This window comes from Pelmatolapia mariae, linkage group LG14 (assembly GCF_036321145.2).
Source record: "Pelmatolapia mariae isolate MD_Pm_ZW linkage group LG14, Pm_UMD_F_2, whole genome shotgun sequence".
Taxonomy (NCBI): Eukaryota; Metazoa; Chordata; class Actinopteri; order Cichliformes; family Cichlidae; genus Pelmatolapia; species Pelmatolapia mariae.
Window position 1 is genome coordinate 5,921,378 of NC_086239.1, and position 23,522 is coordinate 5,944,899.

Here is a 23,522-nt window from a genome sequence, read left to right on the forward strand (position 1 = left end):
ATATATGATATATATAATTTGCAGATATTTGTGTCTGACTTTGGCATCTGTTCTCAATAATACATGCAGATTCCTAACCAAGCTAGCAAGACTGAGCTGATAACTAGAGCTTGGTTACCTCTGGCTTCAAAATCCAGACAGATGGCTCTGTCAACTTTTTATATATAGTTTATGGATTCTATTTGATACCACATGAACCTGGAGACAATCTGACTATGACAGAAAGATGGATTAATGGGCAGAGCTGTAACTTGGTAGCTGCTTTATATTGAAGGATCGCCTGCATTCTTCCTTTAGTTCTGAATCTGAATCGGTGCTAGTGAGTCAAAGTATGCTCTGTACGACGCGTGACTATAGAATGAATAACGGCGCACGAACAGCAATAAAAAGTATGAAATATGTTGTTCCTAGGTTAAATTTAAACATTTGAGCGAGGAGATAATCAGCCTGATGTGCCTAAGTAATAGAACAGTCCTCCCAAGGTAACTGTACTCTGACTTCTCCCAGATAACACTGCTCAGACACATTTGTCCCAACTTTAGATTATGTAGCTTTTTGCATCACATATCAGAATACAGACCCTTCTCACATTGCAGGTTTCTTCTTCAGGGATTTAGACTCTTTCTCTCTCTCACACACACACAGACACACACATGTGTTTAGTCTGCAGATGGACTGTGCTCTTTGGTTATTTGTTGTGTACACACACTTGAGTCTGGGTTATGATATTGTTGTTGGGTACATGTTGCACTTCCTCCACTTCACACACCGGATGAGCTAAAATCAGCTGGTACTTGTGTTATTTTTGTCAGCAATTCGCCTGTTTGATGCAATGGTGAATTATACTGCCCATACATGGAAGGGCAGATACAGGACATTTGGTTGTTTTATTAACTACATTTATTGGGAAATTTCTTTTTAGCGTTAATATAATTCCGGGTGTCGGGTGAGCTGTCATCAAAACCTTATAGTCATAGGTGCTTATAGTCAACAGACCCGTGTGATCGCAAGCATTACTGTAACATGTAGCTCTTAGTATTTCTACGGCAGGTCTATTTGGGGTTGCCTGAAGTGTAAAATGTGACCATCATTCACTTAGAAAAAAGGATGAGACAGAACATTAAGTCCTCCTTACTCACAATAATTCCATCTTTGTGTGTCACCTGACTGCCATCATGGAAACACTTGTTTTTCTTTAACACTTTTTCTGTGAACTCCACGAAGGTCCATGAGTGTACTCTGACACTAAGAGGGTTAGTCTGTAATCATCTTACTTTTGCGTTCCTCAACTTTGAACCTTAGACTTGAATTTTTACCATGAGTTTTGTTATCTTATTAGTAATCTTTGGTATTTTGATGAATGTCATCATTGATCTACTAGTTATTACTCACTATAACTCTTGTTACTTTTGTCTAAGTAAACCTGGAATAGCCAACAGGAGTTATTCCTGTGATCTGTGACCTAATTAAACACTTCAGTGATGGGTTTACAGGATTAATTCATAGTTTCAGGTCAGAGAATGTGATATGGTGTTCATTTTGTAACTTCTGTTACTAATACAGTGTACCATTTGGACATTAGTTGTTGTTAATCTGCTACATGCGGACTGTATGGGATATTTAGCAGACTGCTGAGCTGTCTGCACTCTGTGCTTGCTTGGGTACTGCTGATAGATCTAGGCTGTCATTCTACTACACCCTCTCATTAAGACAGACCAAAACTAACACTGAATGTGTCTTTGTCTTTGCTGGTGATTCACCGGAAACGTCATTAACAACCGTTTTTTTAGGACTGCACATCCTAATTGTAGAACTACTTATCCCTGCCATCACATTAAGAGTGTATGCTGTCTTTGCCTTACAGTTGATGTTTCTTCCTCACTTTAGCTATTACCATACTATTACACTGATTTTTATACAGTAGTTGCCCTTATAGGTGACTTTTGTGTCGTGATCGAAATGGAGATGCGTAGTCTCCTTGGAGCACAGCGTTTAGTCCTTCAGACTGTAGCAGCAGCGCGGAGAAGGCTGGACTGACGTAGGCAACACGGTTGGAGGCGGCCGCTGACGTTTGTTGTAGGCCGATTTTTTTTTTCTTTCACCCGAGCCCAAAGGGGGCGGGCCTGCAGTCCGGTAAAACGGAATGGGAACACAATGTGCATTTATTTGCATTTACAGACCCACACCGCCGAATGGACCCTCACCTGCGTAGAACGACACAGCGGCCAGTTGCTCTTATAACACTCGGCTTCACCACGTGTTTGTCGCTTTTAGCGTGTTTATTGCAGTCTGTAGTAGCACGGCGTGGATGGAGAAGCCACAGGTCGTCTATATCGATGAATGAATGACTACAAGCAGAGAAAGCTGGTGAAACGTGTGATTGGCTTCCCTGAGAGAGAAAGCTCATCATCCAGTCAGCGGGAGCGCTCGGAGACCTACGCCGTTGTCTGAGTAACTCGTACCGGTGATCGGTTTCATTCCTCCGCCAGCATGCCGAGCATGCGACAGTCCTACACGGTGACAGTTCCCGAGGAGCCGCCCGCCGCCGCTTTCCCGTTCCTAAAGCAGGAGATGCGAAGAAAAGGCAGCATGTCCGGGTCGGTGCTGGTGTCAACGTTCGTGGGGCTTATCATCAACCAAGCCAAGGTAAGAGACAGCGAGAGTGCCCGCTGTGAGCTCTGAGCTCCGCCGGGGAGTGCATCACACCAAACTCCATTCAAACATCTGACAATTTAACCGTTATATTTATAATGCTCCATTTGTAGAGCTTCAAAGGTTCCAGCTAAGATTGTATATTTGTCAGTGGTTTATATAATGTGAGTATAATAATAATATGTGGTATTTGATATGTATCTACTGTGGGACTCCACTGTAACAAACTGCAGAAAGTAAAATATACATTATATTCGTGTAAAGTTTCATATTATACTGAATGTATGAAATTCTCATTAATTTGCAAGCGTATATTTGATGTTTTATCATCATGTTTTATTATCTGTGTAAGTGCTGGGACGTGTTGGAGGGCTAATGATTCCCGTGGGAGGATTTCTCATTAAAATAGGCCACAGATCTTACTTCACTCCCAGTGTTATGCATGTTGTGAAAGATGAAGCGAGTTTAACGCTGAATGAATCATTTGCAGAGGTAAGCCGCTCTCTTAAGCCGAGCTGTACTCTGCTGTGCCAGGATCAGTAGGGCTACACTGGCAGGTCACTGGTTATATAACCAGCGTTTAATCCCCCTCATACACTACAGCTGCTCTTACTATACTGCTCGTATGAATCTCATTGTAGTGTTACAGTGGAGTTAAATGCGGGAATAAATCATTCTGGCTGACCTGTATGTATGCAACACAAAGTATAGGAGGAGGAGGTTGCCTCTTGCTGTTTCTGTATGGGCTCTATCTAATGTACACATAAATGTAGGTGTGAGGAAAATTCTGACAGTCAGTTCCGTCTGTTGAGGAAAAAAGTGTGCGGTGTATACTTTCTACTCTAAATAACTATTGATGTTTTCTCCTCAGCCAGTCATGTGATCGCTGGCTGTGTTGTTTGCTCACTGAGTGCCCTTGTCAGTTTTCTTTGTGTATTGTTGTTTTTATAGTTGAAAAGTGTTCTCTGTAATTTGGATGAGTGCAGCCAAAAACACAGTGTGTTTTATGCCAAGTGAAGAACTAAACAAATCCACTAAGCAAAAATGAACGTAATCAATAACTAGAGTTTTAATACTGTCAGTGCAACAAACAGTACATGAGACACTGCCAGTGCTGTCATAATTGTCTTCAACCTTGGTGGATGAATGGAGATGTTAAAAAAAATGGTGCACATGTGCCATGCGCAAAGTGAGATTAAAAAGTCGACTTGCCAACTGCCCTGATACAAACAGAAGAGGAATGACCTTAAGTGCTGTGAGGCTTGCTGCTGCTGCTGGTGTGTGTCTGTGTGCATGTTCTTGGGCTGCAGCGTGGAGCGGCTCTGCTGTGTGCCAGCTTCTGTTATGTAATGACAAATCACATTAGAATACACTTTACAGCTGGCCCAGCCCGGTGCTCTACCGCACTCGTCTCTGTTGTCTGTTCCGCTGTCAGCGTCCCACCTGCTCCTCCCGTCCTGCCCCTCTCCTTCAGCTCTGGCTCAGCACCTCCTCCCTCTCTGCAGACCACCACTTGCCCATTGAACGTGTCGTATCCTTCCGATAGTGAGCTTACAGTGTGTAATGTGTGTTGTCATCTGTGATGATGCACATGTTTGTACACTGCAGACTCAGGGTGAACCAGCTGGTAGATCAAAGGTTGCTTTCTACCACAGCTTACCAACTCATTCTCACTGAGTTCCAACTTCAAAAGTTGTTTGTCGACAGAAAATAATATCCAGCCACTTTGAAAACCATCATGTGTAAAATTTGATCATGAATCTGTCTTTTCAGATAAGTGATAGTGTAATTCTATGACTTCAGTTGCTAACAGTGATGTTGGTTGGTTAAATGAAACTCTGAGATCATGACTCGCTGCTTTATTTTCCACAAAGATTTTAATGGCAGGTAATCACCACTCTTAGTCAGCACCAGCTCGACAGCTTGAGCAGCAGCTCTTCTGTCTTCACAAAGAACAGAGCATCGTCTCTGTTCTGGCTCCGTGCTAACACAGTAACAGTCATCCACCCAGCAACACATGTTGGTCATGGGTGATTGTGGCAAACACAACCTCAATAACTGAGCTGTACACTGTAGACCCAAATGCTTAAAGTAGTTATGCAGATTAAACTTGTTTTTGATTTGATTAAACTCATGTTTTGATTACCTTGAATTATTATGGATTATAGACTGTAGTCAGTTTAATTAAGATGGACAGGAGTTATGGCTCGTTCATGCTCATCATTCTCACTTTTAATTCAAACATTTTAAAAGTGTTTTCTGTCCCCACTTGTTTTAGTTTTATCCTACTGTGAGTTAGAGACATTGGGAGATACTGTGAATCATAAAGATGTTATTGAGTTGACTTTTTCACTGCCAGCCCACAGTTCATTTCCTCTGTTCTTCTACATGTGACAAAGCAAGCCTCAGCTAAGATAATCTGTATCTGTAGATAAACAGGAATGTTTATGTGAATAATGAATCCACCACAAGTGATTAAAACGAGTACATAATAACACTCTTTTAGCTCTGGCTATAACCTTTGCAAGGGACACACAGAATTTACATACACATATCTACACACAAATCAAAGGTTTTGCTGTAGTGTTCATATTGTTGTAACTTTTCCCGCAGTGTATACAGTGTTGTAACTTAACAATGAGAACAATGTTACATACATGCTTCCATGTAGTGAAACACCTGACTGTGAAAAGCATTTCATTTGCTGGGTGATTATAGACAGGAGACAATAGGAGTAGTTATTTTTATCTATAAAGAATTTCCAAATAGTTATTCCCTGATATTACCAGGGTATAATTGATATTTTTGTATAAATTTATGTAATGCAAGAAGGTGACCCAGTTTCACTCTCTTCTGAGATGAAGATATGCAGGGTAGAAAAATATCATCATTATGCAAACCCTCTCTTAATAGGGAGCAACATCATCATTGTTAAAACACATATACTGACTATGTCTTACATTTATCATGTGATCTTTGATATATTTTTTCTTGAATGCCTGTCAGAGGAGTAAAAATCTCTCTTTCTGTTGGTCACCTTCTGTCTTCCTATGAAGTCATTCTGGGAAGCAGAGCCAGAATCTGGGATTATTTATCCTTTCCATCCTCCTCACCTTGTTTTGACCCATTTTGCTTCCAAGCCACCCTCCTCTTCTCTACCCAGCAGTCCAAACATCTTTGAATTAATTGAGCATAGTGGATGGGCAGATTTTACCTGCACCGAGCTGGGCTTGTGCCAAAATGCTCATTTCCCGTGTCTCTTATTCCCATCTCTAGGGAGCAGTCCAACCTGGCCTCTGGAATGCTTTTTAAAGTGGCCTCCCTGTTCCTGGTGCTTTTTAACATAAGAGGAGTAAAATTTCAGCTCCCCTGGTTGCCTGAGCTTCTTCTGACATTTATGAATAGAGCATTTATACAAATTTATCCCTCTGGGCTGCCTCTGTTGTGCACAGTGTGCTCACATGGAACAACAGGGAATATGAGGAGTGGATTCATATTCTTTCCTGTGCCTGCTCTTTTTTTATCTCCGGTCTTCTGCTTTCTTTATTCTCATCTTTTTAGTCTTCGCAGCACACTTTGGTTCTGTGATGAAGTTCCCTGTTCTTGTACTTGCATGTGTGTCATTTTTACACCACCTTAATGTTTTTATCAAATACACCAGATTAGTGCAGTGAATTTAGGATATGTTGCTTAAAAGTATTCTGATTTTTTTTTTTTTAAAGTGAGAGACGTCTAAATATATGTAAATATATGCCATTGACCTGTTCTCCCGAGGTCACTAGCTCCAAACTGGGCAAGCAAGAAACAAAAAATCCAAGAGTACTGAGGGTGAGTGATGTGTGAGATGAATATACCTATTTAAATTATGATTATGGAGGTATGCAGATCTAGGGGATTTGCATGTTCAGGCTTGTTTCACTGTCATAAGTAGTTACTGCTACAGCATAAGTGTGTGTGTGTGTGTGTGTGTGTGTGTGTGTGTGTGTGTGTGTGTGTGTGTGTGTTGTAGCGTTAGAAAGCGTTAGAAAAAAAGAAAATTATGTGTGAAAATATCACTTATATTTGACTCAACACCTGCATTTTGTAAAAAAGTAAAATATTTGGAATTTATTTTGAGGAGTTTAACATCAAACAAGGTCGTTCTTTTCTGGTCCAGACACTGCTCTTCCTAATCCACCGTGCTCACTTCTGTTTACAAAATAGGCTGCATAGTTTGTCCATAAACTGTACATAAAAGATGAACATAACATCTGTAACATAACAAAGCCTGTGAACTTTTGCCCACCCAAGCGGAGGAGTTCATGTGTCTTGGGGTCCAGTCCACGAGTAAAGGGGAGGGAGGAAGCAAGAGAGTCAGAAAATTCTTCTCTATTTTCGACTGAATTAGTATTGTAGACTCCAGGTAATGTCACAGTTCGGTTTATCTCTTAACACTGTATGTTATGATATGTTTATAGGATGAGCACCTAACTGAGCATTTAGCTGCTTTGTTAATTGAATGCATACATCTGTGCATTTGGCCCCCTCGTCGGTTTTCTGCTAGTTAAACAGTGTAAATGCAACTGGTAGAGCCTTCCATGAGTGTAATCCCACACTCACAGCCTGTGCATCTGTACAGTGCTCACAGAGAAGAATCGCTGAATTAGCAGAATTAGCAGAACGGGTGTAGCTGTCATTAAAGTGGTCTGGTATGATTCCTGCACTGTCACACACAAATGTTTAAAGGGTCCTGTTTCACACACTGTTTAGTCACTAAGATTCTAACTGCATTTTACACTGAGTCTGAAGTCAGGTTGTAGGATGAAAGAAAAATATTAAGTCTTTTCTGCACAGTATATTGCAGAATCATAGTATAATGCAAAGAGGTCAGTGCTCCACGCTTGTTCACTGATATCTTTCAATTTTCCTTTTGAATAATGGAGAGAGCAGAGAACCCTGCAACCCCCCAATCCAGTGTGATTTGGGAGATTTTCCTCAACAGTTCATAAAAGCTGCTTTGCTCTGCCCTCTGGAGAGCTTCTAACTCACCCAAAATTATGTCATCAGTGTGGCTTTTAGTGGACAGCTTTACTGTTCCATAATGCACTAAACAAAGCCTTTAAAAGAACACAAGTTAGAATCTATGGAGGTCCAGTGGGTTAAAAAAACTAAAACAACAAACAAACTGATATTTTATGTTTCATGTAATAATTTCATCGAAAACACATATTAATTATTTTTGTTATTATGGGATGACAGGATTGAAATGCTGACTACCAAGACTAAATAACTTGTGTTTTCAGCTTCTAAAACTTGTCAAAAGTCACATCTGCTCCAAGTTATTCAAAGCCATTTCTCTCAGAAACACACACATACACATACACACACCTCACTCTCTCTCTGAGAGCGAGATCTCTCTATGCTCAGTCCTGACACTGTGACATCAGTGTCCTCTAGTTTTCTATTCTGCAAAAAAATTAATAAAAATAAAAACAGTGTTGCCACGGTGACAAAGCCAAGATGTTATTTCACTGTTATGAGTTGCACTGGGCTGGCCAAAGCATCAGCCAATTGTGAGTGGACAAGCAGCCGTTACTAAAAGCAAGGCAGCTATTTTTGGTAGTGACCGTGGCATTACTCAGCAATGTCCACATTCCAGTTGTGTGTGTGTGTGTTATGAAATAAAATTTGCAGCAAGCAAAGAGGATTTGTCCTCCATCCTGTCGTCGCTGAGATAGTGGCGAAATCACAGCAGGAAGTGTGTGCATGTGTTTGTGTATTTATGTTATATGGCCGTGGCTAATAAAATGTTCTAGTCACTACAGAGGAATTTACAGAAAGTGGGATTTAGATAAGCTGTAGTTAATTAAACTGCAGATATTCCCCTCCCCCATCCTGTATGACTGTGTTATTGGTGAATCAGAGGCAGATGGCAGGGGTTATTTATATAAGAGCAGAGAGTTTCTCCTATAAAAGCATCATAACAAGATGAGCTGGAGGCGCATGTTACTCGTGAACAAACAGAACACACTTCCAATCATGTGAAGCTACAGAAGGCCGGCAGCAGAGCTCAGGGCAGGAGTAGTCACTTTGATTTCTGTTGTCACATTCAGCATTCTTTCTCCCAGCATGCATTGCAAGCGAAGCTCTTCTGTGCGCAGCTGAAACAGCAAAAAATTCCATCAGCAGTTACAGTATTCTTATCATCAGTTTAATATGCACTATCAGTTATTCCCCCCCCCCCCCCCCAATCAACAGTGACTCAAAGTGTGCAGAGTGTGTTTACAGCTCATCATAATGAACCCATGGAGATTTAAGACCAAAATAATGTAGCCATTGTTTAGATTTCTGGATTCCCTATTCAGTCTCAGTGGTCTCATTAAATTTGTTTCCAGTGCCAACGAGCAGCTGTTTCTGGGGAAAAAAAGATCTGATGAACCTGCTTCACACTTGTTGCTATTTGCTGATGAACAAATCTATTTCTGAGGAGTTTGTTGGAAAAAAAAAACAGCGCTAAAAAGAATGAAAAGCAAAAGGACGGGCAATAATGGACTTGAATCTGTGAAGTAGGTAGAACATTGACACCATCTGAATCATAGTGTTACTGTAATGGATCTGCTGAATGTGTAAGTTTACACCATAATAATTTTACAAGCATAGCCTCTGCTCATTTCCATCTCCATAGGTCTGTTCTTGGACTCTTAACACTGTAGCTTTGCCTCATTCACAGTTCAGAATAAGCCCTACTTATTGTATATACTGAGCCTTGGTGCAGCCTCACCTCTAGCTTTCTTCTGATAGGTTGCTCCTTATGAAGAGAGGGTGTATTTGATAGCCAGTCCCACCTGTACCTGAAATGAAAAAGTTCCAACTGTGACTTCATACATAATTTTTAGCCTCCTTCCAGAGCCTCTCAGAAAACGTCCTGCTCTGGTAGTAATGATGTAAGCCTGTTGCCAGTTAAACCCTGACAGTTTGACTGTTAAGCCTGTTCACATGCGACCGTAGGAAGTGTTGATACCATTATGAATGGTCACTGGGTTCAGGAAGGTCATTAGGTACGTGATGTGTGGTGACTCATATATTGGTTGTCAGGTCAATTCCAGGGTGTCGTGGGGAAGTTGAACACGGGATTGAGTGTGCGTGAGTGATGAGCGATCTCTGGCCTCTCAGGCATCATCTAGTTTGTGTTCAGACCCAGAGAGGAATTTGAACACTTCAGCAACTGAAATAGGAGAACATCTAAAGTAACAAACTGTAAACGCCACCTTTACCTGCAGTTTGATGTGTCCTGGACCAAATCAGTGAAAGCTAACTCTCCTTCCCATGCTGCTTTTGATTTAATCACTAAATGGTTTGGTGAGCTTGCCTTCTATGCAATTTGGCTGATTTTCATTGTGGTCCTGTTACATAGCACTCTCATTCACCACAGGTGAGGGTAACAGCCAGCACGTGAGTACATACCCACAGCCATCAAAGCCCTGAATAGACAGGCTCCTGGGTATTTATCTGACCTCTTGCAGCCTTTTTGTGCCCTCTAGATCTCTTAGATCAAAAGATCTTTTACTTTTAGCCAGACCAAGGTGTAGGCTGGTTCACAGAGGCGAATGAGCGTTTGGGGTCGTAGCCCCTAAACTGTGGCATAATCTACCCCTACACATCAGACAGCCTCCTACTGTCAGTCTTTTCAAATCTAATCTAAAAACACATTTTTATTCACTGTCTTTTAATACAGTTTGAGAGTTATTCGGTACTAGTTATTTTGTAATTCTGTACAGCAGGTCAACGTTGCTGTTGTAATCAAATGTGCTATATAAATTTTAAAAATGAGCCGAACAAAACAGTGAGCTCAGGTGACTGATGTCAGTCTGCCGACTCTCTCAGTGCCTAAAAACACAAGTTTACCCACATGTTTTTAGTGAGTGTGTTTTCACAGTGACTATAAACACGATAGTACAGCAGCACTCTGGTTGATGGAGCATTATGCACAGTGAATTCAGTCCTCCACGTCTTTGTAAAAATGCTTCTGCCTCTTAGCCAAGGGCACCAGTGCATTCCTTATCCACCCCCGTCTTCTTTGTTAGTTCTTCCTCTGGTTACACTATTATATAACCACTAATCTTATGTAATGAAATTGAACTGCAGCGAGTGATGACATAAGTTCTTTAAAGCATTTCAGACCATTTTAAGATTCTGAAAACATGATAATATGCCGTGCCATCTGCTGTGTTTCACTGAGCTTAAATGTGTCTGTTTCATAGTTTCCTGCCTAAAGAACAGTGAAAGTTACAGTATGAATTAAACTCGGCGAGGTACAGTGACTTTGCTGTTGTTGATCAGATCTCAGCCATCTGGGAGTGATTACCCAGAGAGGAATCAGCTGTGAAATCACAAAAACAAGCTTCTGTCTACAGATTATGCTCACCAGGAAATGCCTCCTATATGGCATTCTTAGAGGGACACAGCGCAAGGTCAGATCTTTGTCACATGTCTCTAGATTCATGAGGATATCATTAAAGTACAAATTCAGCCTCAAACACATCAGCACTGTTGGCAGTGGCGAAGTAGCTCACAATTCCGGCTTATTCAGTAGAAAGACTGCCAGATTAATGGATACATATTCAGTTATGTAAGGATTTTCACCCACTGGATTCAGTAAAAAAAGAATCACATTCTGTGGGTGTGTATGTGTGTGTGGTTCATCATTGATTGATTTTTTTTTTACATTTACTAATAAATCTAAATGCCATTTTAACTAATCTAAAAGCAAGAAAAGTATTGGAAACAGTCAGCATTGAGCACGGTGTAACAGATGGTATTAAATCTTATCTGTTCAAACTTAAGTTCCATTTCAAACTGTTAATTGCATTCTTACATCATATTTAAAAATTGCTGAAATGTTTCAAAAATCCACCATGCATAATAGTGCACCCACAAGATGTCTGATTAGCAGGGCTTCAGTCCTTTTGTCCTTAAAGGTTAAAATCCACACACATACACACCTGTCCAGCATTCGGTTACACATTAGTTAAGACATTGCATGACTAGACCACACAGGTTCTGGAGAGAGTGCACCTGGATTATTGCTGTTGTTGGCCTTTGTCTGCTACTCGCGGCTAAAAATCTTTAGCAAAATCAGCTAGCTGAGAGAAGCTGAAGATAAGATGCTGACTCAAGATAGCATAAATAAACAATTCCAGCAATTAGAGAAGTTTTCAAAGAAAGTGTCTTGATGCATGCTCAATCATCAAGGTAAGTAAATCCCAAAAGGTTGATTCAGTTCATCTGGACATAGCCTTTTCAGTGGGAGAAACATTTCATCACTCTTCCAAGTGACAGAAACGACGATACCCATTGAAAATGCTACGTCCAGATGAACAGAATAAACCTTTTGGGCTTTACTTACCTGGTTTTATTTTTAAAATTCTAATACTCTGTAAAGTATTGCTAAATGCCTATACATAAATGGTAACTTTTATTTTGAAACTCTTACAGTTAATGCATGTGATGATGGTGTCTAGTGCAAAAAGGACACACCAAAGGATACTGACAAATTCCTGTAATGGATCGTTGGACTATTTTAAAAATCTAACATTTCAAAACCACCAACCAGTGGAGGCTTTTATTTTTGAGAATTCAACATGTTTTAAATAACATTGGTATTCCAAGAAGGAACCGGACACTTTGGTTATGAAAATTTAACATAAGTCACCCTGAAAACATCCGATGTATAACTGTGGGCTTTTATTTTTAAAGTCTGACACACACTAAGACTTTCCTGTTAGTCACTATTAAGGCCTTTGCACTGTAAACTGTTCCATTCCATTCTAACCCAGTGCAGACAAAGCTCCACACTAAGCTAGAAGGACTTTGTTAGATTTGGTTGAGTAGTGTCATTTCTGAAAACAGCTGGCTGTGACCAATAGTTAACTGGTGTTGTACTTTAATGCACTACAAATTATTAATTTAACTGACTAGTATTTCTTATGCAGCATGGACAGTGACACGAGAGATAAGGTTGATGCTGGGAATGGGAATCTTCTGTTTGGAGATTCCTGAAGGCTAAAAACTACCAGAAAAAGCTGAATGCTTCAGTTCATTCATTCAAACCACTACATGGAGTGCTCTTCAAGTGTTTTTGCTTCTGGAATAAAATGAAACATTTTAGCACTGTCAGTGGTGGTTGGGAGACACCAGCCCTCACTGGTCTGATCAAAAGACTGTACATATGATCTGAAAATGGTGTCTTTTAAAAAAAAAAAAAATTGATATTTATTTATTTATATTTTCAGAATTCAAAGAGCGCCCAAGGCCTGGTGGGACTGAAGAATTTAGGAAACACTGTAAGTACAGCAGCCACGTGCTATACATGTAATTACATCTGTTGTGAGACTAACATCTTGAGTGGTGTTGCTCTTTTTCTCAACTGATTTGCAATAGCTTTCCAAAAATCCAGTGAGTGTCACTGTAAGCACAGTGTGTTGCGATCTGTTCGGTCTGCCAGGCAACAAGCATAAGGACGACTCCTAAAATAAACTGTGCGCTGTGTTGTGCGCTTGTATACAGTAACCTAATCAGAGAGCTCTGAACTATGGACCAGAGAGATCTCATTCCCTCCCTCTCTGACTGGTTTGTTCTTACCAAGCTGCACATGTGTCACATGAACACGTGACATGAGACAGTGCTGTGATACCTCTTTGTACCCAAGAGTTACACTGCTGCTTCTCTCACTTTGGTTCATCAAGCCTTTAAACATTCATCAAGGACAAATGACTTCACATTTACATTGGAAAAATCCCGCTCTTACATAATATGTAGATTTAGCTTTTATTACATGACTGTACACCACCTGTTTTCAAAATGATGTGAACAGAGTTCTGGCGAAAACACTTGATTGCCTTTGTTCTATGAACTTGATGATGCTCAAATCTGAGGAGTAAATCTGAGTTGCTTGGCTTTTCAGTAAGACTTAGAACAGTTGTAAAAACAAGTATTTGTAATTACAGTGAGGTTAGCAGATACCCAGCTATGATGTGCTCACCCAAGGAATTAGTGCACAAATCACATTCTGTGAAGTCCCAACTTTTTATTTTTACTCTTTGAGCACACAGAAGTCAAACAAGACAGCATATTCTTCAGTGAGCTTTGAGTGCCTATATGGAGATGTTATCTTTATACATGCTAGCTGTTTTTTCATCTAACTCTAGGCAAATAAGCACATCACTCAAAATGTTGAAGTATTCGTTCAAGCTGTTAAGCTACTGTTTTGTCATCTTTTAACACTGCAAATTGCGCTCAGAAATATATTTTTGTAACATATTGGAACAACATTAGAAATCACTGTTAGACATGATGCAGGGTGCCTGCACATCCTCAGAAAGGCCTAGAATGTCTTAATTGTGAATTATCTTTTATTAAAACACCTTTAAAAGTCTTCAGCCGTCTTAAGTTCAGTTTAGATCTTAGTTCATCTGGTTGAGCTGGTGACCAATATACCAACAGCCCATAAACAGGCCTGCCACATTGCTTGTGTGTCATTCCCCCATGCTCCCTCTCTGCTTTCTTGTCTGTCCTGTATCTTATCTACTAAAGGGTAAATGGCAAAAATAAATCTTTAGAAGAAGGGCAGCTCTCCTGTTGGTTTGTGGTCATGGGATGCTGCGGGTTTAACCCAAAGACTTTGTATGAAAGTTGGCCTTAGCCTCCAAAACATTCACCCCCTGTACAGCTGTTATGAAGTAGAAATGATCTGTCACAGCTAAATCCATTTCCTGTGCCATTTTCAATGCTGCAGAGTTGGACATTGTTACGTTATAGTCTATGGGGATTGACTTACTGTTTGAGACCAGCATCTGTTGACCAATAAAACCACTGCAACTCTTAGCATGTGTCCATATTGGCTTAATTTTCAGCCATTTAGTAAGCAAGAAGTTGCTGCTTGATATAATAGCAAAGTTGAGTCCTGATGATTAAAGCTTGCAGATGTTTCTGGAGCAAACAGCATTGCCTGTCAAAGGTAGGTAAAGGATTTTTGAAACTAGTGCTTATATTTGGTGATTTTAAAATGCCATATTCCAATATATATGCCAGTATTTCTTTTCCATTTAGACATGGCAAAAGGATTTCCCTAAGTTTGTTATGTGTAGTTATTTATTTACTCGTGTACATTCTGCCCGACTGTGGTCAGATCAGCTGTTTGGTGTGAGTGTGGCGTTCCAAACAACATGCCAGCAGTAGCATATTGCTGGTTTCAGCCAATAATATCAGATAAATTGGTCAGGCTTTCAGGAGTTTGATATTTGGGTGAACAAGGTGGTTGTCTGTTTATATTAACAAATACATTCAGACAGTTTTTCTGTGTTAATTTGACCTTATTGTTCATTTTGAACTGACAACAGTGTGTTTGTTGCTTTTGATGTCCATGTCAAGTTTGGTCTTAAATCTTATTAATTATGACTTGAATAGTAATACGTTTAACTTAACAGTATTAATTAAGTAAAAGCATAAACTGATTTGCCTGCTTTGTCCTGGCAGTGTTTCATGAACAGTATCCTGCAGTGTCTCAGCAACACACAAAGCCTGCGAGACTACTGCCTGCACAACTCCCACCGCAGAGACCTTAACAACAACAGCCGCACCAACACAGCCCTCATGGAAGGTGAGAGACATGTCACACAGGCCCCTTAGAGTCCAAAACAAACTCTCCTCACAGCGGTCCACCAGCAGCACACTCATTCCCCCCTAACCCCCACATCTCTGTAAGATTTGCACATTTCACCTGTAAGCATGTTAGAAGAGGTAAAAACAAGAGTGGTTTTCTTGGTCTTTTAAGGGTTTGCATGAAAAAGAGTCCTACCTTCATTTCATTCCACTGTGACACAAGCATTTTACGTCCCAGCATGTATGAATAACCTTAGCTGCTGCTGTGTTGGTAGAATTTGCCAAGCTGCTACAGACCATGTGGACATCATCCAGCAGTGAGGCTGTCAGCCCGTCCGAATTTAAAACACAGATCCAGAGATATGCTCCTAGATTTGTGGGATACAAGTGAGCTTTGTAATCATTTTATTTTTTATTTTCTGTTTTTTTGTGACCTGATTTTGATTTTCGTAGCCCTAACTGTTTTGGTGTATCACAGCCAACAGGATGCTCAGGAGTTCCTGCGCTTCCTCCTGGACGGCCTGCACAACGAGGTCAACAGGGTCACTGTGAGGCCGAGAGGCACTGTGGAGGACTTCGACCACCTGCCGTGAGTAATCAGACCGACACGTGCGTGTGTACCTGCACTGACTCACACTAACACTGTTTTGAAAAGTGGACTTTGTTATCTGGAGATGAGGATGTGTTTGGAAGTTTCACAGATGAACAGTACAACTGTTTATTGTATTTTATTAGAGTTTTTACTCATACGTAACCAGCCTGAATCACATTAGCTTAGTAATTCAAAAACATCAGGGCCAAATCTCTGAATAGGTTATGTGTAGCGTACAGTAGTGCTGGGCGATATGGAAAAAATATTTATCACGATATGAATTATTTTATATCACGATAACGATATATATCACGATATACCACCTGACCTGTGGTCATCTGGAAAGTATGCAGTCTGTAAACAGCGAGTGGAGAGGGTGCAGTCTTTGTTTTGAGTTACTGTAAAGTATGTCGCAAATCCGGGTGCACGTAAAGCAGCACCATGTTGCAAAACCACAAGACGGAGTTTCTTTGCAAAAAATATCATTTTTTTATACTTTATTTTCTCTTGCATAAAGTTCAGAGTATGTATAGTGAGAAGACAACACTAATATATTTGCACAGGCTATTTAACCCTTTAAGACCTACCATAGAACCAAGTCCGCCAGAGCTTATCTTTACATTTATTTATTTTGAGTGTCTTCATAGTTTTATTTTTGAGATACACAAATTTTTATATATAAATGAAAATAAATAAATGTAAATTTGCAAAAAAACAGCATGTGCATCAAAATAAACTATTTCCAACAGTGTAATTTGACTTCTAAGCATCCCAGAAACGATACAGAAAAGCATAAAGTCAAACATGACTTTTAAAAACACCAACATAGACTTTGAAGCTTAAAAAACTACATTTTCCGCGAAAGTGACGTCACTTCCGGTTTCGGACAGGTAATGGCGGACATGCGATAGTTGCGCTGACTTATATTCCAACTAGGAAGTGTTATGAACAGCTGATCGGATCGGCAAAGCCTGTTTCTGGAATATTATGTTTTTGTTGCTGCAAGTCTGGAATAATATGTTTTTGTTGCTGGAAGTGCTTTTTATGCAATTTTTGCAAAGCTATATGTGGAAGAAAACCGTGACCTAGGGCAAACTAATGGAATAAGATGTAAGTACAACCCCTACGGTTTCATATGCAAAAAAAAAAAACATTATTGCACTACCTTACGTGGTTACAGTTCTACAGGGATTTAAAAATAGTTAGGGAAAACGGAGTGTGCCTGCTCTGACCGGTTGTAAAGGGTTAATGATATATTTTATGTAATAATTTGTAAAATTCGGGTTAGAAACGATAGAAACGATAGAAGACAAATGGCACGATAGACACTTTTCTATCGTCCACACGATATATATCGTCATATCGCCCAGCACTAGCGTACAGTATGAATACAAGCCCCAAACCAAGACAGCACTAATCACTGAGGCCTCATCATTAAGCTTTAATTCAAGGCCATGTGCAGTAGTTTCACCTCCCATGCTGATTTGTTTCCTCTCTGGGGGCCACAAGCACTTAATGCTCCAGTTTTTAATTGATATAATTAACAGTTATCTAACCACGGTTTGTTTAAGGGTCAGAGTTAATTCCAGCAACTTCCAGTATTGTCCTAAAAACACACCCTCTCTGCTGCACTGTTAAAACTGCAGGAAAATATCTGCACTCAGTATGAAAAAGTGTTTCACAGGAGGAAGTGTTTCTGTAAAGCATCTTTTTAATCCCCTAAAATGGTTCTTGGACACTTTGGTAGTTAGGATAAATTAGGCCAGGTTCTCTTGTTGCTTTTTGTTATTTTTGAAACCCTTTTACAGTGTCACAACAGCTCAGTATGATTTCCCCCATCTTAGCCATCTTCCTAACTATCAGCTGCCTGCTGGGGGCTCAGTCACTACATATGTACATGAAGTGTAAGCCTTACACTTCATGTAAGGCTTACACTTTCTAACTTCTAACTCATACTCCCCCCTCAGAGATGAGGAGAAAGGGAAGAAGATGTGGAGTAAATACCTGGAGCGAGAGGACAGTAAGATAGTAGGTGAGTAAATGGGCTGCAGCTCAGTTTTATTTGTCACCAACGTGAAAATTCACCTTGCACAAACAAGACATAAACAGAACGTGGTTAAATGGAAATGAAAAGGAAGATAAACTTTCTCATCTGTTTCTTTGATGTACTCTTTGATCTGTGCTTCTCCAGACCTGTTTGTGGGGCAGCTGAAGAGCTCGTTGACCTGCAGCCACTGTGGTTTCTGCTCCACTGTCTTCGACCCCTTCTGGGATCTCTCTCTGCCTATCGCCAAGGTTAGAGCACAGACTCACAGGTCCAGACAGGGACCTGTGTTTGTCCTTCTTACGTAACGTGTACCAGAAGGGCAGCAGACACAAATGTCAGCACAATCAGTGTATGAGTGTGGTTGTGTGTGTGTGTGTGTGTGTGTGTTTTATGATGATTTGCACTAAATATTGAAACACTTCCTGTGTCCACAGCTCCTAATATGAGTTTCTTCGTTTCTTTCCTGTCTCTATTTGTTTTTGCTTTGTGTGTGTGAATGTAATGTGAATGCATCTGTGCTCAGAAGGGCTATGGTGAGGTGAGTCTGATGGACTGCATGCGACTCTTCACCAAAGAAGACGTCCTTGATGGGGATGAAAAGCCGGTAGGTGTTCACTGCTTGCACTGACAAAAAGAGCTTATGATAATCAACACTTTGACTTCATACTTTTCCTATCCAGTGTTGAGTTAGCACAGCTAACACAGAACATGAGATTTGTTTTATTTGTGCGTATTTGTGGTTATAAGAGTTGATATTGTTTACTTTATAATTAAGCTAATTTCAGCTCCTTTTTTATTCTTAGATGATGACAGAATTGCATGATTCACAGTTTAAAATAATCCCTATTAACATATACAGGGCTCGCTGCTGCCCCTGACTCAGTTGAGTTGATCCTCTGTTTGAAACAAGCTGCATTAGTTCCTGTCCTATTAAGTCCACCCTTTCACTTCTATATTAGTGGCTGCCCCTCGTCTGGCTTTCACAAAAAGAAGCCATTAAAAGAAGCCATAAGACTTCCTCCTGGACTTGCAATTGTAGGATTTCCAGAACCAAACTGCAAACCTAGCATTCAGTTCAATTTTATTTTTACAGTGCCAAATCACAGCAACAGTTGCCTCAAGGCACTTTATATTGTAAGGTAGACCATACAATATAAATACAAGTAAAAAACACAATTCTCTAAACAAATTCATACTTTGACGCACAAAGTGCACAACAATATGTTTACATCTGAATGAATCATAAATGACAGTAGAACTGTTTTTACAAATGTAAAGGTGTTGTTGGTCATGTTTAATGTGAGCATCCAGCAGTCTGACAGGACAAATATAAAAATAAGAAAAAACTGCATTTCTTCAGAAACTCTTCATATACATGTAATTAGAGGAGTTACACTGCCCTACAAAGGCAGAGCAAAGTAACTGCAGAAGCAGCAAATTTAGGAAAACTGGTTTGGAATTTTCCTGTTCAACAACAAACTGCAAAATGCTTATAAAGTAATTCAAATTAAAGGCTTTCTTTCCCAGAAAATCCTTCCCACAGAACTTACACAGCATCTAAAAGGGAAACTATCTGTAAAATGCAGTTTGTTTTATGCTCAGTACGAATGTAAGCTGCACATAGATGGTCAGAGATAGTTTAGACTGAGTGAGTAACTTGTGCTTTTTATCTTGTGTGGTGGTTCCTCTATGATTCCTGTTCTTAAACACTGACTGATCTTATTCTGTTTCTTCTCAAAGACGTGCTACAGATGTAAAGCCAGGAGGAGATGCACTAAAAAGTTCACAATACAGAAATTCCCCAAGATTTTAGTGCTGCGTATCCTTTGCTTTATTCATCACCTGCTGTGATGCTGTACTGAGGCATGTGGGGTAGCTGAATGCTTTATTGAGATTTTATGGCTTACTACTTTGTATTCTGTTCTACTGAATTGCAAAAAGTGTTTTTCTAGTAATTAGCTGACCCTTAGCTATTCTGTTGCAGCTATGACAATAGCTGCAATAGAAAAGTGCTGTGAACAGTTAGCAGCAGACAGCTCTGCCATGCAGGCAGGAAGTTGTCATGTGTATAGGCCCAACAGTATAATTAAGTGAGTGAGCGCTGACGGCGCACATGATCAGATGTTTTAGCGAGCTGCTAATTGGCTGTTATGAATTTGTCAAGTCACTGAGGTGATGGATGTGTCATTCTAAAGCCTCAGTGGAGTGAAGGTGTTCCGAGTAGTCATGTTGAATGTTGGCTTGATGTACAGTTTACTGTATGCAGAGCATCTGTTCCTTGACTCCCTTTCCTCTAAAGACCTGAAGCGCTTCTCTGAGGCACGAAGAACCAGCAAACTATCCACATTTGTTAACTTCCCCATGAAGGATCTTGACCTGCGGGAGTTTGCCTCTGAAAACAGCAGTAAGTAATGAGCTTGTACTCTCCACGAGTGGACTGCAATAGAACGCTATGTTTACACTAAATGTAGAACTTTTCTCTCTGGCTCACAGAGAAGTTTATTCAGTGTTTAGGTGTGAGCTAGTGGACATATCTGCCTTTGTGCTGTGAGGCAGCAGTTCAAGCCAATGCCCCAGATCGACAACATTAAAATAATGGTTTCTACTTGAAACTATTCTCCATTCAGATTTTATTCTAGTTCCATTATACTTTAATGGAGTATAATGGAACTAGATGGCCCCGTATTAAAGTCATGGCCCATTGTGGTGAGCAATCACTACAGGCTATTGAGACAATATCTAGATTTGATTTTCGGGTGAACTGTCCCTTTAAACATGTGTTTTGTCGCCTTGCAGTAAATGCAGTGTACAACCTGTACGCAGTGTCCAACCACTCAGGCACCACTATGGGCGGCCACTACACAGCCTACTGTCGCAATCCCAGCTCGGGAGAATGGTACACGTTCAATGACTCCAGGTAGGTTCGCCACAAATCTCACACAGACACACACACACACTTAGTGTTACTATGACAGTTCATTGTTCGTGTAGAAGATCATAGGAGCTGTGTGGAGAAGTCAGCTCGTTGATAATGATAATTTTACAGGCTGTTATTGCTCTCACAAGCACACAAACACCCCCTGGTTAAGATAACAGAGTTGAGGAGTGATTGTAAGAGTTGCGGGTGCTATCTGCTCTGCTCAGCATCCCATTGGTCACTCCAGGCTGTTTCCTGCTGCGCTGCACTCATTCATACCCTTCCACGCTTCCTCTTACTCAACACTGTTGTCAGGTCTGATGCTGGTTCTCCGTCACTCTTCGGGGGTTGTACCCTGATGACTACACATAGCTCACGCTGTTCTGTGTGTGTGTTTGGGAGTGTACAGCATGCACGCTGGCACTGAAACCATTTGATAGCTTCATGAAAGATAAATGAATTGATGATGATTCTGAAAGTTACTCCAGCATGGAAACAAAGCAAATTAGATTGACTAAGTGAATTTGTTTCCTTTACCTCCTCATACACCAGCATGCATATAGTATATACACATATGCATTACTGCAAAGTAAGATTAACCCTGTGAAGCCACCATCCATAAAGAGGCAGTGAATCGTTAGTGTTGTTTGCTTTTCTACCCGTGTGTGTCTGCTTTGTTCTAAGATTACATCTGAAACTGAGCTGCTCACGTTGGAGCTGATAAATCTTGAACAACAGTAACTTTTACTATAACAGAAGACAGCCGACTGTCTTCAAGCTTCAAGCTCAGAAAACAAGAACGCTTGTAGATTTCGACACTGTTCCACATTGCTGCATCAGCATAATGAGCAAGCTAGAAACAATTACAACTGTGTTACATTTAACAGATGCTTCGTACTGTATTCTACACTCACACAACCAAACAGATGTTTAAGGGAAGGCGTATGTCAGGCTGCAGCGTTGATTTAATGCTCTCCTATAAATCAAGCATCAAAGTCGTGCCTGGAAGGCATACATCATTTGTTACACATCCTCCTGGCATCAGCACTAGCCAACAGAATTAATCCATTTGGAAACCATGTTAGCACGTGGGCTCCCTCAGACTTCACATCTCATCTCAAAATCACCAAATTCAGACATTCTGCTTTTAATACGGTGCTCTACTAAATGTACTCACACACATATGAGGCTCAGGTGGAGCTTTCAGCTAACTCAATTAGTCATTACATTCAAAGTCTGGGCAGGTTGTTTTAGACAGCAGTGTGTGACTGAAGTAGCAACTATAGTGCCTGACAGCTTCATTCCCTTCGTGCACTAACTTTCAGTTTGACTCTTTATCCCATTTATCATGTTGTAACTTCTATTAGAGTAAGATAGAAGTTACACTGTATGGCATCCTACTGCATACTAACTGCTCAAACAGACTGCGATTATGTCTACAGTTAATATCTATAAAGACACGCTATAACTCACTCAGAGGATCATGAGATAATTTTTGCTTGAATAAAATATATAAATGATACATTATAATCAAGTGTTCAAAGGCTTAAGTTCAATTTTATTTAATTTATATACTTTATATACTCTCTTCTCTTGCTTTCCTTTCAGAGTAACGCCAATGTCCTCCAGCCAAGTGCGCAGCAGCGACGCCTATGTCTTGTTCTACGAGCTGGCTTGCTCCTCGCGGATGTGAAGCGTCGTAGAGGAGGGCAGGCCACAGCACCACTCTGACTCACAGACAGACACTGGACGGATGGACACGCAACACATGAGAGTGCTGTTGGAGCCTGGCCTGTTTGGAAATTTTACTTGGACATACATTACATGGCTCACACAAACACACACATACACATCACTCCACAGAGACTGCTGGATGGGGGGACAGGCTGGAAACCACTGGCTTTTTTAATTCTGCTCTCCGTTTGTACTCCCACATGTTGCTGGTTGTGGGTGGACGTGCGTTTACTCTGTGTGTGTGTGTGTGTGTGTGTGTGTGTGTGTGTGTGTGTGTGTGTGTGTGTGTGTGCGCGTGCGTGTGTGTGGGGTTGACAGAGGGCAATAATCCCATCTGAGTGAACCAACCAGGTGACTCAGTCTCCATCTCAGAAGCCCCTCTCTATGCACTGCAAACTGAACTCTGGTCCTGACCACGCCTTTCCTTCTTCTTCGTCTTCTCTTTGTGATCTTCTTGTTTGCCTCAAACCATTAAAACTGAGACGACCCAGTTTATTATTTTTCTTCTTGCTTTCTTTCTTCACGTTTTTCTGCTTTGAATTCATGTTGGGGGTTTTTCATTGATGGTTTTTGGGGCGGGGTAGGGGTTAATAGAGGCCCCTAGCATCGTTACCATCCTGGACTGTGGATGTACTGTGTTTAGACCGTGTCTATAACTGGACTGGTCATGGATACGAGAAGCTTGCAGCCCACCGGCTTGCTTGGTTTTCCCTCCCACAACCCTGCAGCACTCCCAGGTCTCTGTTAGCATCTCCATCACTCTCTTGTTTTTCTTTTGTTCTCTAAAAGTGGTTGGGAGGGTCGGTGGCACTGTGAGCGTGAAATGTTCCAGAGAAGAAGTCTGCCTCTAACTCGTGTTTTATTTTATTTGTTTCTCCCACGTGTGGCTGCTACTGATGTTTTAAAAGTGCTGTGAACGGATGAGCGCACGGTCTGCTAAG

At 40.7% G+C, this 23,522-nt stretch overlaps 1 protein-coding gene across 2 annotated transcripts in view; it reads left to right on the top strand.

Annotated features, from left to right (window-relative positions):
• The window catches only part of usp2a (ubiquitin specific peptidase 2a), a 46,139-nt gene extending 23,063 nt beyond the window's left edge, over nucleotides 1-23,076 (top strand). The window contains exons 1-12 of one of the 2 annotated variants that reach the window (XM_063493908.1): nucleotides 2,108-2,646; nucleotides 12,924-12,974; nucleotides 15,166-15,289; nucleotides 15,567-15,678; nucleotides 15,770-15,880; nucleotides 17,851-17,915; nucleotides 18,075-18,178; nucleotides 18,454-18,534; nucleotides 19,671-19,749; nucleotides 20,230-20,334; nucleotides 20,727-20,847; nucleotides 22,456-23,076. In XM_063493908.1, the coding sequence (XP_063349978.1) occupies nucleotides 2,491-2,646; nucleotides 12,924-12,974; nucleotides 15,166-15,289; nucleotides 15,567-15,678; nucleotides 15,770-15,880; nucleotides 17,851-17,915; nucleotides 18,075-18,178; nucleotides 18,454-18,534; nucleotides 19,671-19,749; nucleotides 20,230-20,334; nucleotides 20,727-20,847; nucleotides 22,456-22,540 (1,194 nt within the window). In that variant the 5' untranslated portion in view covers nucleotides 2,108-2,490 and the 3' untranslated portion in view covers nucleotides 22,541-23,076. Of the gene's footprint in view, nucleotides 1-2,107; nucleotides 2,647-12,923; nucleotides 12,975-15,165; nucleotides 15,290-15,566; nucleotides 15,679-15,769; nucleotides 15,881-17,850; nucleotides 17,916-18,074; nucleotides 18,179-18,453; nucleotides 18,535-19,670; nucleotides 19,750-20,229; nucleotides 20,335-20,726; nucleotides 20,848-22,455 lie in introns of those variants that run through there. The other variant, XM_063493906.1, reaches the window with a different exon arrangement.
• The last annotated feature ends 446 nt before the right edge of the window (nucleotides 23,077-23,522 follow it).